This window comes from Physeter macrocephalus, chromosome 11, assembly GCF_002837175.3.
Source record: "Physeter macrocephalus isolate SW-GA chromosome 11, ASM283717v5, whole genome shotgun sequence".
Taxonomy (NCBI): Eukaryota; Metazoa; Chordata; class Mammalia; order Artiodactyla; family Physeteridae; genus Physeter; species Physeter macrocephalus.
This window is the reverse complement of record NC_041224.1, coordinates 5454814-5478571: the sequence shown is the minus strand read 5'-3', so window position 1 is coordinate 5478571 and position 23758 is coordinate 5454814. Positions and strand designations below refer to the sequence as shown.

At 41.6% G+C, this 23758-nt stretch overlaps 1 protein-coding gene across 10 annotated transcripts in view; it reads left to right on the top strand.

Annotated features, from left to right (window-relative positions):
• MPP7 (MAGUK p55 scaffold protein 7) overlaps positions 1 to 23758 on the top strand; it is a 276448-nt gene that overhangs the window by 225396 nt on the left and 27294 nt on the right. For 7 of the 10 annotated variants that reach the window (XM_055087700.1, XM_055087702.1, XM_055087701.1 and 4 more), the window contains one exon: positions 16618 to 16698. The exons of 1 other annotated variant lie outside the window; for it this stretch is intronic. In XM_055087700.1, coding sequence (XP_054943675.1) covers positions 16618 to 16698 — 81 coding nt within the window. Of the gene's footprint in view, positions 1 to 16617; positions 16699 to 17512; positions 17690 to 18230; positions 18397 to 23758 lie in introns of all 10 variants that reach the window. 2 more of the 10 variants (XR_008618460.1, XR_008618461.1) reach the window with 2 other exon arrangements.

The window sequence follows — 23758 nt, the reverse complement described above, 5'->3', positions numbered from 1 at the left end:
GGGGTCAGGCCAGCCCTGCCTTCCCTCCCTGCGCCATCCACGAAGGGCCCCGCGTTGCACACAGCGTCACTGGCCCACTTACCTTACTGCTCTGCTTTCCTGCTCCTTACGTTTGCTAGCTCTTCCCTGAAGTATCCTAGCAGATTTGCCTGCTCTTTCCCTCTTCGATCTCTTCACATGTTCGGCAGCCCACCTGAGTAGCTCTCCCGGCCACCAAGGAAGAGCTCCGGGCTTGCTTTTACCGTCTCCTCTGTCTTCAGGCTTCAGCCGTAGCCCCCAGCCGTGTTGTGATGGTGGAGACAGACGCGCCACTACCCCAGCGGGGTAGCCTGCAGCCCCTGCTCCGGCACCTCCCAAACTTTAAAAGGCATTTGACTCACCTGGGTATCTTGTCCATATGCGGGTTCTGAGCTCATACCCTGGGGCAAGGCCAGAGAGTCTGCATTTTGCTTTGTTCCTGGTTATACTGAGGTGCTAGCGCTGTGTACCCTGGGGAAGCCCATTGCTCTCTTTGGTTGGGTTCAGTTGCCAGTACGTTCTTTGTTGGTGGTCGCCAGCTGGCTGCAATTTATTTTGATTTTCTACTTTTCTTAGCATCACACTTCCATTTTGTGCTTTTGCATGCATGTGTTATAATGATGGTTTTAAAACTTCTGATTTTTCTTAATCTGCTCTTCTGGAATATTTTAGGTTTGGTCTATCTGTTTAGAGCAACTGATTTATTATTTTTTAGCCTTTATTCTGAAATTCCTATTAGAAAAATAAGTTTATTTTGAAACTCTTTAGCTCTTAACACTTTATTTCCCTGTTTTGGAGCAAGTGCTGGTAAAAGGTAATTTTTAATAATGCAGAACTTTTTACTATTGCATTACAACAAAACAGACTTAATGAAGAATATTGGTCTTATTTTTTTGTGATGTTAGAGTACATATTATACCCAGGCAAATAGTAGATCCTGTATCTCTACATGAAAAATAGAGAAAGAAAATCACGTAAAAATATTAAATTCACACAAACTTCTTATCCTGTTTCTACTAAAGGAAGGGTTTATAAACTTTTCAAAATCAGGAATGCCTGCACAGATGGAGGCCTGGAAATTGCATTAAGCTGGTGTCACTGACTGAACATGAGGATGTGTCTTCTGTCTTCTGCCTGCACTGTGGCCTTCTTTAGACTGGCCTTCTAAAGAATTTCCCATTATTCACTTTCTTCTATGTGGTCACCACTCAGAAAGCCTTCCTGCTTGTCCCGTGTGGCACAATTTGAGGTATCAGAAGTTTAGAGTTTATTGTCTCGAGAAATCTCCATCTACTAGATCCCGTGATATAGTGCAGGATAGCGTGGATGGTAAGAAACAGGCTTCTGGGGCAGGACAGGCTGAGTCCGCATCCAGTTCTGCACTTCAGTAGCTGGTGACACCTGCACATTTCACATTTTCTCTGGCTTCAGTTTCTTCATCTAAAAAATGAAAATAATATGATCACCTGCTTTCTAGGTTTGTTTGAGAGCTAAATGAAATATTTGCAAAGGGTTTAGGCCAATTCCTGGCCCTACTAAAGTTTTAATAAAATGTAGCTCTTATATATTAGCTAAAAATACTAACAAGATAAACATGAAGTGTTCAAACATGAATAGGCCTCTGCTGATTTTGAAGCTCAGTGTTCAAAATGCTTAATAAATTAGATTATTTAGCAGTTTATCATCTAAAAGAGCTAGTCAAGCAGTGGACTCCAGTTTTGGAAATTCTCATTGTTCCTGCATTAACTGTTTACTTTTCTTGATTGTAAAAATTATATATTTAAAAAATAGTTCTTGGATCCTGTAACGTGTACAGAAGACGGAAAGAGTATAAGCATTGGGCTTCCCCGGTGGCGCAGTGGTTGAGAGTCCGCCTGCTGATGCAGGGGACATGGGTTCGTGCCCCGGTCTGGGAAGATCCCACATGCCGCGGAGCGGCTGGGCCCGTGAGCCATGGCCGCTGAGCCTTCGCGTCCAGAGTATAAGCATTGTGGTCCTCAGCCTCATTTGTTTTCTCTCAGTGTTCACAGAGCCATCAGGAATGACGGTATTTGCCCTGAAACTGTTAGATAAATATCGTTAAGGAACTACCCAGAATTATTATCTCTACATTTTTACCATAATATCGCATGACTTTAATTCTCAGACTTAATGTTCAAGAAGTTAAAATTATCCAAGTTGTTAACATGGCAAAAATATGACAGGGGAGGACTTTGAGCCTTGATCTGAAGTATTTAATTTTCTCTTCATTTTGAAAAGATGCTATTCCAAGCCACATTTTAGCAACTAGAACATCTCAGTGATGGTTTCTGTTATATTTCCTTCTGCATTTAAAAGTATTTTCCAAAAAGTATGTTAAAACCAAATGACAAGCATTTAGTACATTTTTCTACATAAGTTTTATCTTTGGCGAAACCTGACTTAAAGTAAAGTAATGAAACCAAATAATGTGTGTGTGTTTGCGGGACAGCTACTAAAACCCTTCACAGCTTAAGGCAGTAAAGAGCAAGGCTTATCTCGAGGATGGTCAGACCTTTGGTGACTTGTTCTGTCTGGTTAGGAGACAAAAGAGGAAACTGACAATGAATCTTTCTGTATGTTTCACCTTCCACCTTCTAGCCTGAAGCCTATTTTGCCTCCTTCTTTGTGCTGACTCTCCTATGTTGCGTAAAGACTGACTGCCTTGTGGAAGTAGTTTGAATAAATCAGCATTTGTAAGACTGTCGCCATTTTCCCATAAAACTGGCAGAGCAAAAAGTCTCCCACATAAAGCAGAAAGAAAAGTAAGCAATCATGACTAAATGTAAATGTTAATATGTTTATTAGGATTCCCATAGCTTTTGTTGAACGTTGATTGAAGGTTTGTGGGAATTAGAGTCTGCTCTGCAGGATTTTAGATAGACAACTATAAACCCAAAAGTTATCATTGAATCTATGAGTGTGTGATAGATTTAAAATGATAAGCCTTGTATATAAGAGATAAATATGATCTTTATTACAATCACAGTTGGCTGTCGGTCTATCTTAAATGTTTACACTCTGGCTGACTTCCTGGGCATAAATCACAGTTATGTTCGTTTGGGGCACGGATTTGTTTGGGGCACGGACTGTGCCAGGTACTGTTCTAGACATGTGAATTCATCACTGAAGAACACAAACACTTTTTTCCCTTGGGGTGTTTACATTCTAATGAAAGGACATGTAGACAGAGAACATACTCATAATAAATTAGTAATAAATAGTAAAGTCAATTATATTGTACTTAGAGGGTGATAAATGGTGTAGAAGAAAGTAAAAGCAGAGCAGAATCAGGGGACTTGGGCGTTGGCCATTTTGAATAGAGATCATGGGAGCCTCATTGAAAAAGTTGCAGTTTTGAACAAACTGGAAAAGAATGGATAAGGGAATTATCCATCTGTCTTCTGCTTAGCTAAGGAAGACCCAAGGATGGTTTTATGTTGCCTTTTAATTTTACTGCACTTTTGTCATAGCCCTGAGTTAGAGGTGAGACAGGTACTTAAGTCGAAGTCTGGTGTAAATAGCTGCCTTGGAAAAAATAATGCCGTTTCAACAAGCCTCCTACTTTTTCTTTTCTTTCCTCTTCTCCTCCTTTTCTTCTCCTTCTCCTCCTCCTCCTTCTTCTGACATCAGCATAAAAACTGATGCTTCGTTAATTGCATTTTTCTTCTATTATGAAAGCAACAGAGGAAGGAAAATCAGAATCTCTAACAAGGTTTGTTATGAACTCCGAAGTTGCTGTGTTTTCTATGTAGTTTGATTCCCAGGGTTTTATAAACAAATTTGTCACTCTCCAACACAAAAATCCAGCCACACACTAATGCGATCATTATAAGATTGTGAGTCAAATATAATAGCATGATTGTTTTTATTTTATGCCTAGAGCAGCAAATATTACTATATAGTGCTGCAATATGATAAGTAGACTTTTTATAACGTGTCTGATCTAAGGGATACCTAGAGATTTCATTTGATTTGTTTTGCAGTAAATCAAATGAGTTAAGTGTGGTTTTTTTAGGTCACTAAAGCAGTTTGGATATTTATTGCATTCTCCAGTAATCCTGATATTTTTCACTGGATACTAAGAGTAACAAGTCTGGCCAATAGCATAAAATGTCTGGGGGAAAATGTGGAAGAATTGTCATGTTAAGTAGTGCAGGTGCACTGGAGGTAAACGTAGTAAAAGCTGCATCTGTGTCAGTAGCTTTGCACATAATATACCATCTTTATGTTTGTGCCAACATGTTCAAAGATCAATAGCAAAAGTGAATAGTACTTGGTCAGAGCAACAGATTTCTTTCCAATATATAATTTAATATTAGACATAAATAAACATTGATTTTATTATTAATATACTATGTCTGTTACATGAATATATAGTATGGTAAAACTAATTGGGCTTATCTCCACCTACCTGTGTCTCTTTCCGAGAAGTTTGTTTCCTAACAAATTAATACTATAATTTTTAGCATATTGACCTTTTATGTGTAAGGTACCACCCATACTTATTTCCATTATTAAATTCAATTTGTTGCTCATCAGCCTTAAGAAAAACTACAATAAAATTCTGTGCTGGATATTTAGCAATTAGAAATTACTTTATGTTAATTCTTTGTAGGACTACATGAGTGTCATTTGAAAAAAAATACCACGTTTCATACATTATTTTCACAATAGTAATACATTATTGTTCTAGTAAATAATTATTCAGTGACTCAGGATCTGTGCTAACACATAAATAAGTAGATGGTTGAAGATTCAAAGTACAATGTCATAAAGCTGGGCCATTTTTTTTTTTTTTTTTAGAGTAAGAATATCATACCAATATTTTAAAGCATTCTTTTGGTGTTCTTACAGTTTCACAGTTTCAAAGTGCTATTGTAGGCACTAGTTTTACTGCCTCAATGCTTTCTTCACTCATTTAGCCTTAAAACTTTTTAATTGTACATGTCTATTTCAGATTCAGAAAGTAGATCTTTTGGGGGGCCATGTTTCCAGAATGAAAAACTTTTATGCTCAACTAACTATGAATGAATTTTGAAAGGATATTTTGCTAGCATTCTAATACAAACATTTCTTATTTTCTACACACAAACAAATCATAAATCCCTAAAAATATTCATGGAATAAAAAGGAAAAAATCTGAAAAGAGAACAATGGAAAAAACCTCAACCTCTCAATTTCATAGATAATGAGTCAATAATTTCAACAGACTTTGGGGTCATTTGGGTCAAAGTTGGCATATGTCTTAATTCTCCTACATAAAGACTGAGAATTTACATAAATATTTTTTTTCAAATCTTTAAAAAAATTATAAATTAATTTTTTGATTCCATATTTTTCATTTCAAAATGATCACCAAGATAAGTCCAGTTACCATCCGTCACCATGCAAAGTTGTTACAGTATTATTGACTATATTCCCTATGCCATACATTACATCCCCTTGACTTACCTATTTTATAACTGGAATTTTGTACCTCTTAATCTCCCTCACCTATTTCACTTATCCGCCTGGCCCCCTTCCTTCTGGCAACCACCAGTTCTCTGTATCTTTGAGTCTGTTTCTGTTCATTCGTTTTGATTTTTAGATTCCACATATAAGTTAAATAATACGGTATATGTTTTTCTCCATATGACTTATTTCACTTTAGCATTTAACTCTCTAGGTCCATCATTGTTGTAGCAAATGGTAAGGTTTCATTCTTTCTTATGGCTGAGTAATACTCCATTGTATGTATGGACCACACCTTCTTTATCCATTCATCTATCAATGGACACAGGTTGCTTCCATATCTTGGGTATTGGAAATAAGGCTGCAGTGAACACAGGGAGGCATATATCTTCTTGAATTAATATTTTTGTTTTCTTTGGAAAACTATCCAGAAGTGGGATTGATGGGTCATATGGTAGTTCTATTTTTAGTTTTTTAAGGACCCTCCATGCTGTTTTCCGCAGCAGCTGCACCAGTTCACATCCCACCAAAGGTGCAACACATCCTTGCCAACAGCTGTTATTTGTGCTCTTTTTGATGATGGCCATTCTGACAGGTGTGACGTAGTATCTCATTGTGGGTTTGATTTGCATTTCCCTGATGATTAGTGATGTTGAGCATCCTTTCATGTGTTTGTTGGCCATCTGTATGTCTTCTTTGGAAAAAAATCTGTTCTGTTCCACTGATGTATATGTCTGTTTTTGTGCCAGTACCATTCTGTTTAGATTACCATAGGTTTGTACTATAGTTTAAAATCAGGAAGCATAATACCTCCAGCTTTGTTCTCCTTTCTCAAGATTGTTTTGGCTATTTGAGGTCTTCTGTGTTTGCATACGAATTTTTTAAAATTAATTAATTTTTTTGCTGCATTGGGTCTTTGTTGCTGCACGTGGGCTTTCTCTAGTTGCGGTGAGTGGGGGCTGCTCTTCGTTGCAGTGCGTGGGCTTCTCATTGTGTGGCTTCTCTTGCTGTGGAGCACGGGCTCTAGGCACATAGACTTCAGTAGTTGCGGCATGCAGGCTCAGTAGTGCGGCTCATGGGCTCTAGAGCGCAGGCTCAGTAGTTGTGGCGCACGGGCTTAGTTGCTCTGCGGCATGTGGGATCTTCCCGGACCAGGGCTCAAACCCATGTCCCCTGCATTGGCAGGCGGATTCTTACCACTGCACCACCAGGGAAGTCCCTCCATACAAATTTTAGAATTATTTGTTCTAGTTCTGTGAAAAATGCTATTGGTATTTTAATAGGGATTGCACTGAATCTGTAATTTCCTTGAGTATTATGGTCATTTTAACAATATTAACTTTTCCAGTCCATGAACACAGTTTATCTTTCCACCTGTTTGTGTCGTCTTCAATTGCTTTCATCAGTGACTTATAGTTCTCTAAGAACAGGTCTTTTACCTCCTTAGGTAGGTTTATTCCTAGGTATTTTATTCTTTTGATGTGATGGTAAACAGGATTGTTTTCTTAATTTCTCTTTCTGATAGTTTGTCATTAGTGTATAGAAATGCAACAGATTTCTGTATATTAATTTTATATCCTGCAACTTTACTGAATTTATTGATGAATTCTATTAGTTTTTTAGTGGTGTCTTTAGGATTTTCTATGTGTAGTATCATGTCATCTGCAAACAGTGACAGTTTTATTTTTCCTTTCCAATTTGGATTCCTTTTATTTCTTTTTCTTGTCTGATTTCTGTGACTAGGACTTCCAATACTATGTGGAATGAAAGTGGCAAATAAAAGTTTTTTCTTGTAGTTGATTTCTAGTCTAGTGGTTGGAAAAGATACTTGACATACTTTCAGTCTTTTTACATTTATTGAGAGTTGTTTTGTGGCCTAGCATCTGATCTATCCTGGAGAATGTTCCATGTGCACTTGAAAGGAATTTTCTGCTGCTTTGTGGATGGAATGTCCTCTGTATATCTATTAAACCATTGGATCTTACATGTCATTTAAGGCCACTGTTTCTTTATTGATTTTCTGTCCAGATAATCTGCCCATTAATGTTAAGGGGTGTTAAAGTCCCTTATTATTATTCAGTTACTGTCAGTTTCTCCCTTATGTATGTTAATATTTGCTTTATGTATTTAGGTGCTATTATGTTGGGTACATATATATTTACAATTGTTATGTCTTCTTGTTTAATTGATCCCTTTATCATTATGTAATATCCTTCTTTGTTTCTTGTTGCAGTGCTTGTTTTAAAGTCTGTTTTGTCTCATATAGGTATTGCTACCCCAACTTTATTTTTGTTTGCATTTGCATGGAATATATTTTTCTACCCCCTCACTGTCAGTCTGTGTGTGTCTTTAGATCTGAAGTGAGTATCCGGTAGACAGCATATATATGGGTCTTGTTTTTTTATCCAGTAATACTGTATGTCTTTTGATTGATAAGTATATACTTATTACCATTTTGTGAACTGTTTTCTGGTTGTTTTTGTAATTCTTTTTTCGTCCTTTCTTTACCTTTGTTCTCTTCCCTTTTGATTTGATGACTATCTTTAATGTTATGTTTAGATTTCTCTCTATTTTGTGTATATGTATCTATTATAGATTTTTGATTTATGGTTATAATGAAGTTCATATGTAACCACCTATATATATGCATGATTATTTTAACTTGATGATCTTAAGTTCTAATGCATTATAACAACTCTGCATTTTTACTCCACCTCCTCCCATGTTTAATGTTTTTGAAAGCATTACATCTTTTTGTGTATCACCTAACTACTTGTTGTGGATAAAGATGGTTTTACTACTTTGTTCTTTAATCTTCCTACTAACTTTATAAGAGGTTGATCTACTGCCTTTACTGTTTGTTTGTAGGAGACGCCAGTGGGACCCCGCAGCACACTCCTCTCTGGTCACCAGAGCTGCATGTTCTAGGGGTGCCTCTGTGTGTGCTGCGGGGGCCCTTCTGTCGTGGTGGGGCTGACTCCTCTGGGCACGCTGGTAGGTGGGGCTGACCCCCAGTCCAGTGGGCTGCCCGGCCCTGCCTCATGAGGTGGCTGTCAGCCCAGTGTTGTGCGGCGCTAGGTCCTAGCATGGCTGGTGGCGGCCTGCCGCTGGGCAGGTCAGTGCTTGGTGCTAATAGGCAGGAGGAAGGACTCCAAAACGGCACTTGCAGCACGCACGTCACTGTGGTAGAGTGAGCTCCCCAAGTGGCTTCTGCCTGCATCTCTGTCCCCAGGGGTGTTCCAACTGTCTCCTGCCTCTCCAGGAGGCTCTCTAAGACCAGCAAGAGGGTCTCATCCAGGCTCCTTTCAAATTACTGTCTCTGTGCTGGGATTTGGAGTGCAGGAGATTTTGTATTTGCCCGTTAAGAGTGGAGTCTTGGGCTTCCCTGGTGGTGCAGTTGTTGAGAATCCACCTGCCAATGCAGGGGACACAGGTTCGAGCCCTGGTCTGGGAAGATCCCACATGCCATGGAGCAACTAAGCCCATGTGCCACAACTACTGAGCCTGCTCTCTAGAGCCCACGAGCTACAACTACTGAGCTCGCACTCTAGAGCCTGTGCACCACAACTACTGAGCCTGTGCTCTAGAGCCTGCAAGCCGCAACTAATGAGCCTGTGCCCTAGAGCCTGTGCACCAGAGCCTGTGCACCACAACTACTGAGCCTGCACTCTAGAGCCCGCGAGCCACAACTACTGAGCCCACGAGCCACAGCTACTGAGCCTGAGCTCTAGAGCCCACAAGCCATGGCTACTGAGACCCACACGCCTGAAGCCCATGCTCCTCAACAGGAGAGGCCACCACAGTGGGAGGCGGCACTGCAGTGAGGAGTGGCCCCTGCTCACCACAACTGGAGAAGGCCCATGCACAGCAACAGAGACCCACCTCTGCAGAAATAAAATAAATAAATAAATAGATTTCTTTTTAAAAAAGGGTGGAGTCCCTATTTCCCATCCCCCCCCGGCTCTCCTGAAAGCAAGTCCCACTGGTCTGTAAAGCCAGAAGTTCCTGGGGGCTTATCTTCTCGGTGCAGGACCCCCAGGCTGGGGAGCCCAGTGTGGGACCCGGATCTCTCAATCCTTGGGGAGAACCTCTGCAATTGTAATTTTCCTCCTGTTTGTGGGGTACGGGTCTTGACCGTACCTTGCCTCCACACCTCCTACCCATCTCACTGTGGTTCCTTCTTTATATCTTTAGCTGTGTAAGATCTTTTCTGCTAGTCTTCAGGTTGTTCTCATTGATAGCTGCTCTGTAAATACTTGTAATTTTGCTGTGCCCGTAGGGGCAGGTGAGCTCAGGGTCGTCCTTCTCCACCGTCTTGGCCACACCCTCCCAAATCTCTGTAAGATAAAAATAAAGGCTGGGCTTCCCTGGTGGCGCAGTGGTTGCGCGTCCGCCTGCCGATGCAGGGGAACCGGGTTCGCGCCCCGGTCTGGGAGGATCCCACGTGCCGCGGAGCGGCTGGGCCCGTGAGCCATGGCCGCTGAGCCTGCGCGTCCGGAGCCTGTGCTCCGCAACGGAAGAGGCCACAACAGAGGGAGGCCCGCGTACCACCAAAAAAAATAAAAAAATAAAGGCATTTTTACATTTAGTTAATGGGAATATTTGCCTACATGTAAAGCTTTAAATAGAAACTTTCTAGCATCATTTTGTTAACCCCCAAATGGGCTGTATTTCTGTGGCTGAAATGAATGAGGCTTTATATAAAATCACACACAACACATTTGCCTACTGTAAGGAAGGAGTTACCAATTAAATGCACACAAATAATTAACCGTAAGGCGCCTTTCTAATTATCTTATCCATTTGATGTATTGTTTACAAGAATTTCAGCTAATGCAGATTGGTGCTCATGGCTTTATTCTTTCCAGAATTCGCACACAAAGTGATTTTCTAAATTCTTATGAAATTTTTAAAAAAAGAAACATACTTAGTTACATTTCTGCTTCAAATAGAAACATTCTTTTATTTTTAAAGCTAGCAAGCCCATCCACTTTAGTGCACTGCATGAATTCCACATTAGCGAACTCCAAAATGAGTTTTTAATGTGCTCTTTTGGCTTTTCCTTTGATAGCATCATTCTGTTTGAGTTTCCTTAGTCCTGAATCAAGAATCCTAATAGACATGCCCCGTGTGTGTTGTCCAGGCCTGGGATGCTTGCCATCTTCCTTAGGTTTAGTTTAGATTTCTCAGGGGCTCTGCACAGGATGAGTTTTGAGTTCACCGGATTTGACTTCTGCCACTTTTTGTAGCCTGAGTCTTGTATTCCACAAGCATAACTTTCGTCGCTGTTTAAGGTGTGGGACAGCCTGGAATGGGGTGAGAGACTTTGGGAAGTTGTGGGTCACAGCCGCAAACAGCTGAGCAGCCAGCTACCTGAGCCCGTATCCTGCCCTCGGCATCCTTTTGATAAGATGATGGATCGAATGGAAGGAATGCAGGCACCCTGGCTTCTGAATACCAGTGAAGCCATACTCCAAATGTGTGCGGCCTTGGGAAAATTACCCTTTCATTGTCTCGGTTTTCTCACCTGTAGAACGAGGATAATTATACCTTTCTTGCAGGGATGTTTTGAGGATTAGTCATGGTGTATGTAAACCGTGGGACACAAGCCTGCTGCACAAAAAGACCTCCTTGTGTCGTCATTGTCCTTACTTTTGCAAAGCCCGCTGTCTGTGATTTAAACACGTGCTATTTAGGTTATATCTTCTCTGCTTCCCTTTAGCATGAACAAGCACAGCTGGCAACAAACTCTAGAGAAACTTATTGGTGTACTTATGTGTAAACGTGTGTCACCAAGCGTGGTAAAAATTTATACATTGAAGAGGAGATGAACGTGTCCCGTTACAGAGACATATGAATAAACCTAACTCAGTGCATCCCTAAACCAGCTGCGGTGTAAGTAGTCTAAATACAAACCAGCCAACTAAAGATGTGAACTGAGGCCCTACCATAGGAAAAGGACACAGGGCAGGAGTGTGGATGTAAGATGTGATCTTAAGGTCAAGATCTGAAAGAGGAAAAAGTCTATAACTGCACCTGTATGGATGGTAGAATTGATCCAAGGGCCTGGCTGGGAAAATGCTGTTAGGTGGGGTCTGCCAGGCAGTTTTGTAGTAAAAGAATGATTAAAATTCTGTCCCTGTTTTAATCTTTCTGTGACAGTATCCCACCTTGAAGATGATGGCTTCAAATAACCTAACCTAGGGGAAATTTTTAAAATAAAAGTATTTGCCACTGCACATTCTTGGCATGGTCTGTGGGTGTGCGGTAAAGCAGGGTCCCCGGTAAGAGTTAGCTTACGTAAGGGCTAAAATTGAAAGCAGTCCAAGTTTAACGGTATCACGTGAGCAACAGCAGATGCTTTCCCCCGCTAACTCAAACATACCTACTTTTTTCCTCCAGAGCTAAAATAAATCACTGTGGTTTTTTGGCATGGGTAGAAGAAGAAAGAAAACAATGCTAGACTTTCACTCAGCTCACACTCCGGGAGGTACTCCAGAGCCCAGACCTGCTGCAGGGACAGTGAAGTCACATCCCCCCTTAGTCCTCGGTGCCTGGGTGGGGAGCGGGCATGCGGGCCGGGGCCTCCTATTTAAGTGGTAGGGTTTTGTTTGCTCCTTTTTTTTTTTTGAGCATATATAATGGGGTTTGCATCATCTGCAAACCATTGTAAAGCCCCTTGTTTTTCTTGTTTGTTTTCTGTTTATTTTAAAGAGTAAGTTTGAGCACTTACCCAAATCTTGTTTGTCCCTACAGAGTAGACAAGACACACGAGCCCCTGCACGGTGCCTGGCGCTTTGGAGACAACCAGTAAATGCTTAGCACCGCGCCGCCCCTCATCTTGCAGTCTCGCTTTACCTTGGTGTGATTCCGTTCGCAGGGAGACCCCAGCCTGCGTCTGAGGCGCACCGCGGTCCTTGTCTGAGTTTAGGCGGAAGGGTTTCCGTCCCTTCAACTCGCCGTTCCAGAGCCAAAGTAATCCCCTTCCCTTCTGCTTCTCTGTATCTTAAGATCAAGGAGCCAGGTTCAAACGTGAGCCCCACCAACTTCTGTTATGACCTGGAGCACGTTCTCTAACCATCGCGTCCAGACGTTCTAGGTGCAGATGCTTCTTGCTTGAACTCCCGTGCCTTTGGTTCTTTCGGCAAATAGCTTTACCTCCATCAGCATAGTCACTGAGCGCAACTTAAATACATAAAACAGCCTAACGAGTGCCTCCAGTTTGCCAGCTAGGGAAACAGCTGGTGAGCAGGTAGATGACATCGCTGCCTTCGAGTCTGTTCGAGGGTAAAGACAAGTATGCAGACAGTCACGACGGAGTGTGTGTGATCGGCCCTCTGACGCGCAAGCGGGGTGGGGGGGACACAAGCACTCGGCGCCCCACCCGCGTTTAAAGTGTCAGGGAAGAATCCCTAGGGCGCATCTAAGATGAAGCCTGAATTAGCCAGGAAAGAACAGCAGTGTTTTTGCACAGGTGAGCGGCACGTGACGGGGACCCAGCAGCCCAGGGAAGACTCCGCCACGTTACAGGGCGCAGGGGTCTCACGCAGCCAGGGTGTGCAGTGCCAGGCGGGAGTGGCGAGAATGAGCGTTAGGGAGAGAAGCGCAGCTCCCAGCACGCAATCCGGGCAGACCTGTCACAGGGTCACGCTGGGTTCTCTTCCCAGCGGAGGAGTGGGAGGTGCCGGTGAGAAGTGACGCGATGCCGGGGACAGGGCTGCACGGTGCAAGGAGGACAGTGCAGGGTTAAGGAGGGTGCTCCTTCGTTTTCTTGCTCATTCTGGCTGTTTTAAGGTGGGAGACAGTGTGAATTTCCAGTACTGATGGGAAGGAGCTCGAAACGGCGTGCAAGAGAGCTGAAGACGCAGGAGGAGGCCTCCCTACGAGGAGGCCGCAGCTGGCGGCTGGGTGTAGACGCGCCGCCTTGCGGAGAGGACGCTGAGCAAGCGCGTGTGTTGGCGTCCTCGGAAAGGCGGTGCTGGCTGCTGACGGAGGGGTGGGAGCTGCTCGGAGGCTGACTCAGGAGAGGGGCACAGAGGGGGTGTCCGGGCGGCGGCCGCACGCCATAGCTCAGAGGGTCTTCAGGAGGGAACATCGACAGCCTCTGGCAGCTGTTTGATTAGAGGGGAGGTTCTAGGTGCGAGGAGAGAGCAGACTGGAGGGTTGAGGCGACCACATGGTGACCCGGGAAATACAATCAGGAAAACCGGGTGAGTGCTGGAGAGCCCAGAGGTCTGAGCCCTGTGGGGAGCACCGTGTGTGCCCCGTTGTGCGGGTTTTCTCAGTCCGGGCGCAGACGTGTAGAGCAGCCGTGAGAGTGACCTTGGACTGGAAGTTTCCGCGACGAGTGTGATAAAGGCCAGCGCGTAAGAGCTTTGAGGGTATTAGCAAGATAGTGGGAGATACCACAGCCCAAGGAAGTGAAGACCCGAAGGGCTGTTAGACAAGAAGAAAGGAAAGAAAGAAAACACTGGAGGTCCTTTTGATAAGAGGAGGAATAACTGAGTGGGAGGGCTAACGATCAGGGACTGGGGCCGCCCGGGGAGGCCTGAATTTAATACTGTAGGGATGAAATAGCTCCTAGTGAGGCAGAGCCGGGGTTTGCGTAGTTGGTGGTTGAAGTGAAGTAGAGAGGAAGTAGGCTCTCTGCAGGGGTGTTGAAGTTGCCCCCGGTGACGGCAGGATTGGGGTGCAGAGGTGACGAGAGCAGTGGTCCCAGGCCGGGCAGGACCACCTACCGCGGAGCATCATGGCCTTTTGTGAGGGCACCTTTTCTTTATGCAAATGGCTGAGGACGCCGAGGATGTACACCTGCCATTTCTATGGAACAGAAACCGGTCCTGCATCCCACGCGACTTCCCAGTGTCATGCTAGACACTGAGGGACTGATAGATGACTCACCTGTCCCATCTCAGGGGAATTATTTTTACGCTACACTTGCCCATACACTGCACGTTCTTTGTAAAAGTTTTATTTTCTTCACTTTGATAGCCTTGATGTGTTGTATCCATATTTCCTTATTAAGGCTGTTTTTTTCCTCTCTTTCCTTATCGCATTCCAGTAAGACCCATCCGTGGTTTCCATCTAGTTGGCTAGACTTTATTCTGATGTTTACCTGTACCCTTGGGCTTTCATTCTCCTGTACTTTCTTGTACAGAATGCCTCCTGATGTTTTTATTACGCTGAAGTCCAAACTTATTTAGAATAAGTAGGTGCAAACATCTGGCTTCATTTTCTCCAGTCATGCCCGAGCATTTACCTATCGAAATACACGTTGTTTTATTGTAAATTACTTTTTTATCTTTCATGTGTTACAGCTAGGCCATTATATTAATTTGGAGGGAGAAGGTATATGCACTAGCAAGTTATATCAGCTGTGAATGCCATTTCAGGATAAAACTGGGACATTACAGAGTATTCATTTTAAAAGAGAGCCTCGAGAACCACTGTCTTGGGGCAGTTCCCGGAGAACTGGTACCCAGCAGCGGTGCGTGGGAAGGTGGAGGTGCCGGTGGATGCGCGGCAGGGGCAGGTCCGTTTGCACAGGTGGAGGCCCAGGAGCAGCACTGAAGCAGAGGGGGGCACGGTCCCCGCCCGCCTCTTCGTCTTGCTCCCACCCCAGCCTCACCCAGACCCCACCCTGCTCCGCCCTGTCCTCCTGGGTACTCCTCACTGTCCGTCGTAAAACCTTATTCTTTTCAAAGCCCGGAAGAGTAAGTAGGCAAGGGAACGAACCCTTGAATACCTGGGCGCTGTGCTAGTTACTAGACATGGGTTTTCATTATTCCTCCCAAGAAAGGGAGCGTGATTCCTCTTAGGATGAGAATGAAGTCCGGCCCAGGCTCAAGGACGAGAACTTGTCCAGTGTCTCAGTCCTTTCAGGCCCACACAGCAAAATGTCACAGCCCAGGTGGCTTCTGGACGACAGACGTTGGTCTCTCACAGTTCTGGAGGCTGGAAGTCGGAGGTCAGGACGCCAGCAGTAGGGGCGAGGGCTCTCCTCTCCTGCGTCCTCACGTGGCCAGGCGCTGGGGCTCTGTGACATCTCCTATAAGAGCACTAAGCCCGTCTAGGGGGGCTCCACCCTCGTGACCTCAGAACCCCCCAGAGACCTTTGCTTCTAACAGCATCACGTTGGCGTTAGGGTTCCCACATGTGAATCTGGGGGGGGGACACAGACAGTCAGACCACAGCATCGGTGTCACCAGGTGAGGGAGTCGCGAGGATGGGGATCTAACGGAGGACAGTCTGGCCCTGCAGCTCGTGTTCTGCTCAAGGCGTGACACCGTCACTAAATAGACCTCGATGGCGGGGCTGTGAGAAGCCAGCCATCCGGGGCTTGTGCCCTTCTAACTCTTGATTTCGGACTCATGTTTGAAACCACTGTTCGTTTTCTGGCCCCAGTCTGTTCATCATTTTGTGTGACTCTCCCAACCCAGTTACTTTCTCTGAAGGCAGACTTCACTTATCTTTTCATCTTCACAGCATTTACTGTATGCCTTGTTCACGACAGGTGTTTTAGTATGTGCGCGCTGATTGAAATACATAAGGTCTATGTAAGTTTTCAAAGGCTTAAGGACCAACTGAGAATAAACAGTGCTGCAGAGGAGCTTGATGTTGCACTGATGGTCTTGCAAGTTTAAAATGCATGATTAGGTTTTTGCACCTAAAATAAAATCAAGGTTCAAAGATTTTCTTTTATTAGGATCTAAAAACGTTTAAAATGGAAACGATCCCTGTCCAGACTGTGTAATTCCGTTTTTTTAGGTGCACCTATTTTTTAACCTCTTCTGGATACCATTACCTGTTAATGTACTCAGATACTCTTGAATATGTTTCATTTAGAACGAAGATTTCTAATCTTTTTAATGGAAAGATGGGGATTTAAATTCAAAAAGTAGAAAAGCGAAATACAAAAATACAGGAAAAATAAAGAAAAAGTAGAAAAGCAAGCAGATAACTCCTAGTTATTTCTTACGTACAACTTAACTAGAGATAATCTCTTGACTTGGGATGCATGTGAAGTTGGATACACGTTTTCAGTCTGTCTTACGGATCATGTCAATCATAGCAATGTTTATGTGGTGTTCTGTTCAGGAGTGAGTTTTCTGTTTTCCTGTTTTTCAGGTCCTGTAGGAGTAGGTTTGAATGAACTGAAACGAAAGCTGCTGATCAGTGACACACAGCACTACGGCGTGACGGTGCCCCGTAAGTTCTGTGCTGTTTGCTGCTACTACTGCTGGCCCAGCACATACACAGCATGTGTGCTGCAAAGCCCTGCTGTCAGCACTCACATGTAGACCTCACCACAGCCCTGGGGAGTAGGGAGTGACGGTGTCCACATTTTACACAGGAGGAAACTGAGGCACAAGAGTTAAGGGGTTTGCCCCAGATGACACAGATCATTGGCAAGGTGTTTGTTGCTTTCAGCTTCCCTATTCGCATTTTTTATGGTGGACTTTAATACAGGGATGACATCAAATTATTACTTACAAGTTTTCTGCTCAGTAGAAGTTTATTCTTTTTCTTCAATTTCCAGAGTTTTCAATGAGCTTTAAGATTAGAAGGGCCAAACTGCAGAGAGCTGAAGGAGGCTTCTTATAAACGTGTCTGAATTACTTTTCATATTGTAGTAATTGGCATATAGTAATTTTTCATGGCCATATAATCCAAATGTGGTAGGCTTCTTTTCAGTATACAGAATTAGGTCTGTTTTTATAAAAGTGGTTTTCACAGGCATTCTTACAAGTGAAATGGGATCCTGGAAGCATTTTGCTACCCAGAATAAATGCCATTTGACTACTTAATAGGTTGATGTTAGGGAACCATCTAAAAGACTAGATTAAATGTTGGCTTTTTAAGTGGTTGTAGTAATGTTAAAAAAAAGTCATCTGTATAATGCCCTTAGCAGTATTCTCTAGTTTTGGACTAGTTCAACTTTATTTTAAAATTATAGTTTTCTGTTACCTTGTTACGCCTTGTTACTGCATTTTTCCAAGTTATTGTTTGTAATCATTTTCAGCCGAAAGTTATAGGGCTGCTGGTTTCTACCAACGGAGATGAAAGTAAAGGAAACTGGAAATATGGAATTAAACAGTTTCTTTTTATTTCTACTTTAATTATGTACTTCTCTCACAAAAGCTGAATGGCAATATACAAGTCATTAGAACATTTTACAAAACAACTGTCAAGCTTACAGGTGAGCAATTACAGAGGAAACCTAGAAGATGGAAAACAGATTACAAAGGAAAAAAAACAAATTTATTAATTTCCTACTGTGTCTTCATTGCCCTTATTTGTCTTATTTTGCCCTCCCAACAACGGGGTAAGATGGGCAATATCTCCATGTCACAGAGGAGGAAACAGGTGAAAGGATACTTTGATTGGCCCAGAGGTTCCACAGGCAATAGCTGCACTTGGATTTGAAGCCAGGTCTCACGTTCTCCCTACCATATAATGCTGCACAGCCCTCTCCAACCCCAGATTCTCTTCACCGTAGCCCAATTCACAGTAAAAACTAATTTCTTTTGAAGAGGATCAGGGTTAATAAGGCTGCCTATCAAATGTAACCCTCCATGATAGTTTTGGTATTACTCAGGGCACTTTGGACTCAGTTAATCCAACTATTAATATACTGTTTGCATCTGAAGTTGTTATAGAAGTTAACAACATCCAGAAATGTTCTGGGGCTGAGACTTTCCAACGAAATCCCTAAAGGAGTAATTTTCCTTTTTAAACAGGTGTTAATGTCAAAAGATCCCCAGAACGCAGTGTTTTCCATACTTGCCTGATAATAAGAGTCTCTTGAGGTTCTTATGAAAAGATTCCAAGGCCTTTCCAAAGAGATTCTCCTTCTGGAGACCTGACAGAATTCCTGAAAATCTGTATTTACAGCAAGTATCCCAGGTGATTCACTGTCAGACATGTGTGAGAAATACAGCCATAGCATCAAATGAGGATGATTTAATTAATTAAGAAGATATTTTAAGAGCAGTTTTGGAATTTTAGATTGCTTTGCTTTGTTCGTAAAAGACTTTTAGGTAGAGTTGTGATTATGTGGAGAAAAATTATTGCTTTGATTTTATACCACCAGGGTTCTGTTTGATGTTTAAATTCTCTGTTCCAAAAAATGTACCATATATCCACCAGAATGGGTAAATAGAAACGATTTGGAGCAGTGGAACTGTCGCACATCGCTGGGGTGGGAAGCAGAGTAATTCAGCCGCTTTGGAAAACTAAGTATCTGTTGAGGCTGAGCAAACCCAATACCCGGTGACCCAGCCGCTCGGCTCCTCGGGCGCTCCTCCCAGAGACGCATACAGTATGGACTCAGATATGCATAGATAGAAACAGTACTCAGAAGAGCTCAAAACTGGAAGCTACCCCAGTGCCCAGCAGTAGTAGACTGGATAAGCAAATGGTGGTATATTCACCCAGAGGGATGTTGTAATGCAGTGATAATCTGCTGCCACAGGCAGAAGGACACACGACTCCCACAAACATTATGCCGAGTGAAAAGAGGTAGACAGACGCAAAAGAGAATGTGCTTATGACTCCCTTTTTATAAATGCAGGAAAGGCAGTGCTCGTACGTGCCGTTAGAAATCTTGAGGAGGTGGCTTGGAGGGGGATTCTGCGTCCTGGCAATTTTCTTCTTCAGAGTGCTGGTTACACGGGTGTACTTGATGTGTGAAAATTCATCAAGCTTACATGGGAACTTCTCTGTATATTATAATTCGGGTTTTTAAACATAAAAAAGAACCACTTGGTAGTTAATTGTTTGATTTAGTTAATTTCCTGGTTTTGATATGTACAATAGTTATGGAAGGTGTTACCCTTGGAAGAAGCTGAGTGATGGTTACGTGAGGCCTTCCTGTGCTATTTTTGCAACTTACTGTGAATCTGTGATTATTTCAATTAAAAAACAACTTTTTGAAGGGATGCTAAATTAGGTAAATGCTATTTCTTTCGTGCTAAAATGGATGAACAAACTATATGAGCTTTTTAAATGATCCATATAGCCATATTAAACATGCCGGGTTGCTTTTAAAGAAAGTGGTCAGAGCCCCTGATTTCTGCCTAAAAATGCTTCTGTGTGGGAAATTCATCCTTGATAAGCAGCATCAACATTGTTTTAAGGCCACAGTTTATCATAACAAGTCTATATGGCTATTAACATAGTTAGTATTTCAGAAGGCTTTTTCAGTAAATTAAAAGAGTTAACAAAGCATATTAGAGTGGATATCAAATACCTGATGGATTCCAGAGTGTTTATAGTCTGGAATTTGGGTGCTTTCTCAGCCAGCCACACCTGTTAATCACTCTCTGTGGTTTCTCATGAAGGTATATGTTACAGTTATGTGTTGTCAGAGGTTTCAAAGTCCTCATATGCTCTAGAACACTTCTGTGTAGACAGGATATCTCTGTTGAGGTTTCTAAAAATATATATGTATATTGCAAGTTAGGGGACCAGCTAAAACTTTTTTTTCTTCTTCTCTCACCGTGGTGGTTATTCTGGGGTTTTGTTGGGAGCACAGAAGGACAGTGGAGTTCGTCTCATGTTTGTTTGATGTTTTTCTCTTAAACGATAAACATGGCGCTTATACAGTGAATCATGGCGGGGTAGTGGCCTGTGTTGTGGTTTGATGCCCATCTTTGCCTTCTAATTCCTTCTCATGAGAGTTTTCTGACCCCCGATTCAGGATTGTTCACGTTAGTGAGCTTATGAGATTCCTATGGTGCCTCATTACAATTAGGCAGTAAAATTCTTCACCAGTAAAACCACATCAGACCTGGATAGTTCAGGTTGATCATGATAAGCAATTTGGCTGTAGATGTGTTACCTTATAACTGTGTTTAGCGGTGTCATAAATGTCTTATTCACTTGATTTGGGTCTGATGATATTGTTAACCCTCCCAGGGGGATTCCATGTGTCCATGCAGTTATCCTTAAACTGTGTGTTCCAGATTTTCAGTGTTCTGCCAGTAAAACTGAATAGTTTTATTCAACCTTTTCTCAGTTCATGAGAGACAGATTACTGCACAAAAAAATCCTCGGTTTTGATTGTCAACAATACATTTTTCTTAAGCCTACTATTTGCTAAAGGAATACCAGCAACAACAATAACAATTAAGTAATAAATGAATATCAGCCCTAAGCTCCCAAGTAGGGTCTCGTACTAACTTTAATATCTTTTATATTCTTGGATGCGTATTATGTTATATACACTTTAATAGAGTCTGTTTTTCTGCTGTGAAATTCATTCTCAGCTTTTGTGGTAGAATTAAATTTATCAGTATTCCGTGCTGTTCAGCAAAGCAAGTGACCTTCCGTAAAGGACAGCACCACCTCTTGATGCCCCTCCGGCAGCTCTGAGCGTTGTGTTAAAATACGCTTGCTAACTAAATAGAAGGGAATTTAAATTTTGAATGTAATGTTAACTAATTTGGTTTTATAAATCTATTCCTTTTTGTGTTCGGTTACTTTCTTCCCACTTCCCTTATTTTTTTCCTTTTATAACATTATTGAGATATAATTAAAATAAATAAACTGCACATATTGAAAATGTACAATTAGATCACCTATATACACACATGCGAAATCATCACCACAGTCAACATAATGAAATTTCCATTTCAGAAAACGTCCCTGGGCCCTTTGTAATCCATCCTCCCACCCCTGTCCCCAGGCAACCACTGATCTGCATTCTGTCACTGTAAGATTAGTTTGACTCATCTAGCATTTTTTATGAATAGAATTATACAGTATGTTCCTCCATTCTTTTCCTTTTTCACCTGGCTTATTTCACTCCCGTGATGAGTTTGAGCTTCACCCATGTTGTTTCATAGATCAGTAATTCATCCCTTTGAATTGCCGAGTAGTCTGCTGCATGGAAATACCACAGTTTGTCTATCCATCCCGTCACCTGTCGATGGATACTTGGGGGTTTCCCCACATTTTTGACTGTTACAAGTAAGCCTACTATGAGCATTGTATTCAAGTCTTTTGATGGACATATTGATTTGTTTCTCCTGGGTAAATAAGTAGAAGTAGAATGGCTGAGTCATACGGTAACTGTACATTCAGTTTTTTAAGAAACTGTTTTCCAAAGTGGTTATGCCCTTTTACAACCGACTAGCAGTGTATGTAAGATCCAATTGCCCCACGTCCTTGTCGACACTTGGTAGTGTCAGTCTTAAATTTTTGTCAGTGCAGCATGTGTAGTGATGTCTCATTGTACTTCAATTTGCATTCAACTCGTGACTGTGATGTTATCATTTGGGTTGTTATTGACTTTTGAGAGTTCTTTGTATATTCTGAAAGTGTTCTTTATCTGATAAATGGGTTACAGATGTTTTCTTCCAGTCTGTGTGGCTTGCCTTTTCAGTTCTTAATGGTGTTGTTCAAAAGGCAAAAGTTTTTAATTTTGACAAAGTCTAAATTATCACATATATTTTCTTTTATGTTTTGTGCCTTTTGTGTTCTATCTAAAAATTCTTTACTATCTCAAGGTCACAAAGACATCCTCCTGTTTTTCCTACAAGTTTTATAGCTTTAGGTTTTACATTTGGGTCTTGACCCATTTCAAATTATTTTGTTGTGTTATTGTTTAGCAGACTTGCCGTGTTCCTGACCTCAGGAGAAATTCAGTCTATTACCATTAAGTGTGATGTTGACTCATTGATGCCCTTTGTTTGCCAAGACCTTTTATCACAGATGGGTGTTGAATTTTTTTCTAATTCTTTTCCTGCATATATTGAAATGATTGTGTCTTATCTTTCATTCTGTTAATAGGGTGAATTCCATTGACTTTCAAATGTTAAGCCAACCTTTCTTATGATCTGGAATCTTTTTATATATATATATATATATATATATATATATATATATATATACACACACAAATAGAATTTGAGTTGCTAAAATTGGTAAGGAGTTGTGTGCCTAAACATGATGCATATTTGTCTATAATCTTATTTTCTAATGTGTTAGATTTTGCTATTATGATTGTACTAATATCATAAAATGAATTAAGCAGTGATTCCTCCTCCTACCTGCAAAAAGTTTATGTAAGATTAGTGTTATTTCATCCTTGAATGATTGATAGGCATCATCTGTCATCTAGGCCTGAAGCTTTCTTTGGGGGAAGGTTTTAAAAAATAAATTTGATTTATGTAATAGATTCAGGGATATTTAGATTTTTTTGTCTCCTCTTATTTCAATTTTGATTCATTGTATTTTTCAAGAAATTTGTCCATTTCATCTAAATTATCAAATATGTTGGCATTAAATAACAATATTCTCTTATCCTTTTTAATATCCATAGGCTCTGTGGTAATAACCCCTTTTTCATTCTTTATATAGGTGATTTTCTCTTTTTTTCTTGATCAGTGTAATTAGATTTTAAAATTTTGTTTGTTTTTCTTAATTGTCTTTTTTTTCTATTTTGTTTTTTTTCTGTTAAAATTATATTTTTTGTCTCTCAGTTTTATTGAGATATAACTGATATATAACACTGTGTAAGTTTAAGGTGTACGGCATAAGGTCTTCACTTACATATATTGCACAGTGATCACCAACATAAGTTGAGTTAATGAATCATCTCCTATAGATACCAAAAAAAAAAGAGAAAGAAAAGTTTTTTTTCCTGGTGATGAGAAATTTTAGGATCCATTCTCTTAGCAACTTTCAAATATACAGTGTTAAGTATAATCATCATGGTGTACATTACATGCCCAATACTTATTTATCTTATAACTGGAAGTTTTTCCCTTTTGACCACCTTCATCCTACCCCCCTGCCTACCTCCAAACCCTCCCACCACTTCTGATCATCACAAGTCTGATCTCTTTTTCTTTTTTTAACATCTTTATTGGAATATAATTGCTCTACAATGGTGTGTTAGTTTCTACTGTATAACAAAGTGAATCAGCTATACGTATACATATATCCCCATATCCCCTCCCTCTTGAGCCTCCCTCCCACCTGCCTAACCCACCACCCCTCTAGGTGGTCGCAAAACACCGAGCTGATCTCCCTGTGCTATGTGGCTGCTTCCCACTAGCTATCTATTTTACATTTGGTAGTGTATATATGTCCATGCCACTCTCTCACGTCACCCCAGCTTACCCTTCCCCCTCCCCATGTCCTCAAGTCCATTCTCTACGTCTGCGTCTTTATTCTTTTCCTGTCCCTAGGTTCGTCAGAACCATTTTTTTTCTTTTTTTTAGATTCCATATATGTGTTAGGATACAGTATTTGTTTTTTT